The following is a 4,027-nucleotide window of genomic DNA, read 5'->3' as shown; positions in this document are numbered from 1 at the left end:
ACTGCGGAGCCGAAGATATCCGACCCGAGGTCGGATTGCTGGATCAAGGGGCAGCCGACTCGGGGTCGAACTGCGGAGCCGAAGATATCCGACCCGAGGTCGGATTGCTGGATCAAGGGGCAGCCGTAGTCTTCCTGGGCGCGCGTGCCGGTCACGTGGGGCATGGTGGCTAAGTTCCCCCGTAACAGTAGCCCCCCACTTCCGAGCCTGGAACCAGGAGGGGAACGGGTGAAGGGAGTGATGCTTCGAGATTGCCGCCATCCCTCGGAAAGGCGCGCGCGCTCCGAGCTCCCCGCCCCTTTTTTTTATGGCGTATGGCGGTTGTCGCTGATCTGGCGGTCTGCGGATTTCGGCGGACATCCTTCCTTAATGGCGTCGATTCGCCTTTGGGGCGAGAACGATCCTTCGGTAGCCAGGCGTCCTCTGGCGTCACCGAGGCGTCACCCGCCTTTCTGCCTATTTAACCGGGGGCCCTCCCCCGTCCGCCTTTCTCTTCACAGGCATTCTCGAGTTTCTCCCTTGTGCTGTTGCCGTTGCCGTCGGACTGTTCGTTCGCTCCTCCTTTGACGCTATCGGAGCCGTTCTTCCTTCCCTTCCGGTGAGTTGCCCCACTCTTCAATTTAGGGCTCTCCGTACTTTCTCCTTTCGTATTAGTGTACCCCAGTCGTTCCGGTCCCTTCTCCCCTCTTGACCCCGTCCTGACCGTAGATTCTCTGGCCGTTAGGGATGGACGAAGTAAGAGCGGACCGCATTCAGTCGGAGCTGGTCCCCGAAGACCTAGATAGGTTCGTGGCCCGGTACCACCTTCCCGAAGCCGGCAACGTTACGCTCCCGGGGCCTGAGGAGAGGATGTCCCATCCTCCTCCAGGGAAGGTCGCCATTAATGAGGACATCCTTCGGGCTGGGTTCCGCTTTCCCCCCTCGGACTTAGTCGTGCAGGTGCTTCGAGGTTTAAGAGCGGCGCCGACGCAACTGGTGCCGAACTCATGGCGTACCCTGACGGCCTTCCAGGTTCTCTGCCGCATGCACGAGGTTCCCGCCACCCTGAATGTCTTTTGGGAATGCTACGGCCTGAACGGCCACCCCCGGGACAGAGGGTGGTGGTGCTTTGCGGCGCGGCGAGGGTGCGGCCTCGTCAAGGAGGCTCCTTCCTCCATTCATGGCTGGAAGGAGCGTTTCTTTTTCATCGACGTAGATCCCTCTTGGGGAATCGGGACAACCTGGGAGACGCCGATGAAGTCCCCGATCGGCCTATCGAGGTTGTCAAGGGAGGAGTCCGATGGCGTCGCCGTTTTGAGGGGGTTGGTTGCCGAGGGCCGGCTCCCCCCGGTGGCTCGCCTTATTTCCGAGGATGCCTTGGTGAACGTCGGTCTGAGCTCGGTCCCCGCCGACCGTGAGCCCGCCATCACTTCTTCCTTTTTAGCTCTTTTCTCCTCTTTCGTTTCTTCTTTCCATCAGTTTCTAACCATCTCGTTCTTTTTGCAGAAATCGACGACGTCATGCAGTCGGACAGGGCAATGGCTGTTAGTAGGGCGTCCCTACTGGAAGCGGTCCGGAGGAAGAAACGGACTCCTCCGAGCGGGGTCCCACCGGCGAAGAAGCCCCGCCAGCAGGCGACTCCGACGCCGACAGACGGGTCCGGGCCCACCGATCAGGGGGACGCCGCGGGCTCGGACCGACAGTTGACGCCGTATCTGCCCTCCGGTGATGAGACTACCGCTTTTCCGGAGGTGTCATCCGGGCGCGCCCGAGACGGCCGGGTCGGATGCGGTCGGTCCCCAGCCCGGCCTTCGACTCGGTCGGCCTCGGATGATACGAGGAGGGGCGCGCCGAGGCCTCGGCCGAGCGGGACCCTGTCGATTTCTGGCGCGGCCCCCGCCCCGAGCACGGTCGGCATGACTCTCCCTCAAGCAATGGGTAAGGGTAAGGCCGCAGAACCACCGTCCGGCTCCGGGGCGAAGTCGGGGTCGGCCTTCACTTTCGCCGGCGCCCGAAACCTCATCGAGACGGTGCTGCTAGAGGGTGACCGTAGGCAGGTCCGGCAGATGAGGATCCCTGAAGTCGGAGCTGCCAGCTGCGTCTGCCTCATGTCGGTGAGTGTTCTTTTGGTCGCTTTCGTCATTTATAGGCTCTATTGATCCCCGTCTGACGCTCTCATTTTTCCTGTCTCTTAGCTCGCCCAGTACATGATCCGTCTGGAGGAGAGCCACGAGGAACAGGCGAGGCTCCTGGCGAAGGCCGAGAGCCGACTGAAAGCTGTAGAGGAGGGAGGCCAGGCTGCGGCGGGGAGAACGACCAGGGACCTCGAGACGAGGCTCCAGGTGGCCGAAGAGCGGGCACTCGGCTTCGCCGCCCTCGAGAGGCAACTGTTGGAGGCTCAGGAGCAACTCAAGGTTGCCTCGGGTCTCGAAAGCGAGATCAGGAAGGCGGAGGAGCGAGCCGAAAAGCAGTCCCGAAAGGCTGCCGACTTCCGGGAGAGGTGGGAGAAGGCCCAGCAGTCGGCCGACAACGCCCGCAATCGAACCCGATCTCTTGAAGCCAAGATGGCCGAATTGGAGTCGGCCTTGGAGGGGACTCGTGCGAGCAACCAGGAGCTTCATTCGCGCCTGGAGGAGGCTGAGGCTGCTCGCATCGCTGCCGAGGCGAAGCACATGGAGGCTCGGGCCGATCTGCTGAGGGTCTCCTCCGAGGCGGACGAGCGGATTGTGGCGAAGGTCATGGAAGCGAAAGCTCAGATTACGGAGCGAGCGGAGGCGGCGCTGGCCGAGAAGAGCGCAGAAATCGGGCGTCAGGCGGTACAGGCCTATCGTCAGTCCGCCGAGTTCATCCGTGACATGTCGGATGCGGGGTCCGACTCCTTTGCCTTAGGCTTCGATGAAGGCCTGGCAAGGGTGTCCACTAAATACCCCGGAATTGACCTGAGTGGGGTCTCCCTCCTCGACTCCCCTCCGATGCCATTGCCTGCCGGTTCTCCAACCGTCTCCCTACCCTTCGCGGACGTGCTCGCCGTTCCCGATCCAGGGGTTCCTCCAAGCTGACCCTCTGTACTTTTTCTTTGTTCTTTTCTTTGTATGTTGGCGTTTTGCCATGTTGTATGGGTCTCGGCCCTGATGCAACGAAAGTTAATGCAAACAAAGTGTTTCCTCATTTCACTTTCGTCCTTCCTCTTTTTAACTCTTGGTAGCGTCTCGCCGACTCCTGACTCTTGAAGTTCCTCCGGCACTAGGCCAGGCATCCGAGGGTTAGGCCTCAGGAAATCCTTCCGGCGCTAGGCCAGGCATCCGAGGGTTAGGCCTCAGGAAATTCTTCCGGCGCTAGGCCAGGCATCCGAGGGTTAGGCCTCAGGAAATTCTTCCGGCGCTAGGCCAGGCATCCGAGGGTTAGGCCTTAGGAAATTTCTCCGGCGCTAGGCCAGGCATCCGAGGGTTAGGCCTCAGAAAATTCCGCTCATTGGTCGGCCAAGGCTGGCGCAAGCCGAGGCGACCGGTCGGGGCTTCAGGCTAGTCTGCTCCCGGGATGATCATCGGGTTAGCCTGGCATCCGAGGACTGAGCCTCGGAGAATTCCGCTCGTTGGTCGGCCAAGGCTGGCGCAAGCCGAGGTGACCGGTCGGGGCTTCAGGCTAGTCTGCTCCCGGGATGATCATCGGGTTAGCCTGGCATCCGAGGGCCGAGCCTCGGGGAATTCCGCTCGTTGGTCGGCCAAGGCCGGCGTAAGCCGAGGCGACCGGTCGGGGCTTCAGGCTAGTCTGCTCCCGGGATGATCATCGGGTTAGCCTGGCATCCGAGGGCCGAGCCTCGGGGAATTCCGCTCGTTGGTCGGCCAAGGCTGGCGCAAGCCGAGGCAACCGGTCGGGGCTTCAGGCTAGTCTGCTCCCGGGATGATCATCGGGTTAGCCTGGCATCCGAGGGCCGAGCCTCGGGGAATTCCGCTCGTTGGTCGGCCAAGGCTGGCGCAAGCCGAGGCGACCGGTCGGGGCTTCAGGCTAGTCTGCTCCCGGGATGATCATCGGGTTAGCCTGGCATCCG

The 4,027-nt window shown here is 62.1% G+C and overlaps 1 protein-coding gene across 1 annotated transcript; it reads left to right on the top strand.

The window, feature by feature from the left end:
- On the top strand, positions 1-3,362 carry LOC149751647 (uncharacterized). The gene is made up of 2 exons (XM_089926119.1): positions 1-2,093; positions 2,175-3,362. Exons 1-2 carry the CDS (start codon positions 1,500-1,502, stop codon positions 3,036-3,038), a joined length of 1,458 nt encoding a protein of 485 aa, XP_089782245.1. The 5' UTR covers positions 1-1,499; the 3' UTR covers positions 3,039-3,362.
- The last annotated feature ends 665 nt before the right edge of the window (positions 3,363-4,027 follow it).

This window comes from Phoenix dactylifera, chromosome 11, assembly GCF_051530095.1.
Source record: "Phoenix dactylifera cultivar Ajwa chromosome 11, Ajwa_hap1_PhDact_Kaust_v1.1, whole genome shotgun sequence".
In the NCBI taxonomy this organism is placed as follows: Eukaryota; Viridiplantae; Streptophyta; class Magnoliopsida; order Arecales; family Arecaceae; genus Phoenix; species Phoenix dactylifera.
The sequence above is the reverse complement of the archived record's forward strand: the minus strand, read 5'-3'. Positions and strand labels throughout refer to the sequence as shown.

Bases quoted from the DNA above. Each gene is read 5' to 3' on its own strand.
- LOC149751647 (XM_089926119.1), top strand. From the start codon at position 1,500: ATGCAGTCGGACAGGGCAATGGCTGTTAGTAGGGCGTCCCTACTGGAA. The intron at 2,094-2,174 runs GTGAGTGTTCTT...CCTGTCTCTTAG, and splicing joins GCTGCGTCTGCCTCATGTCG to CTCGCCCAGTACATGATCCG.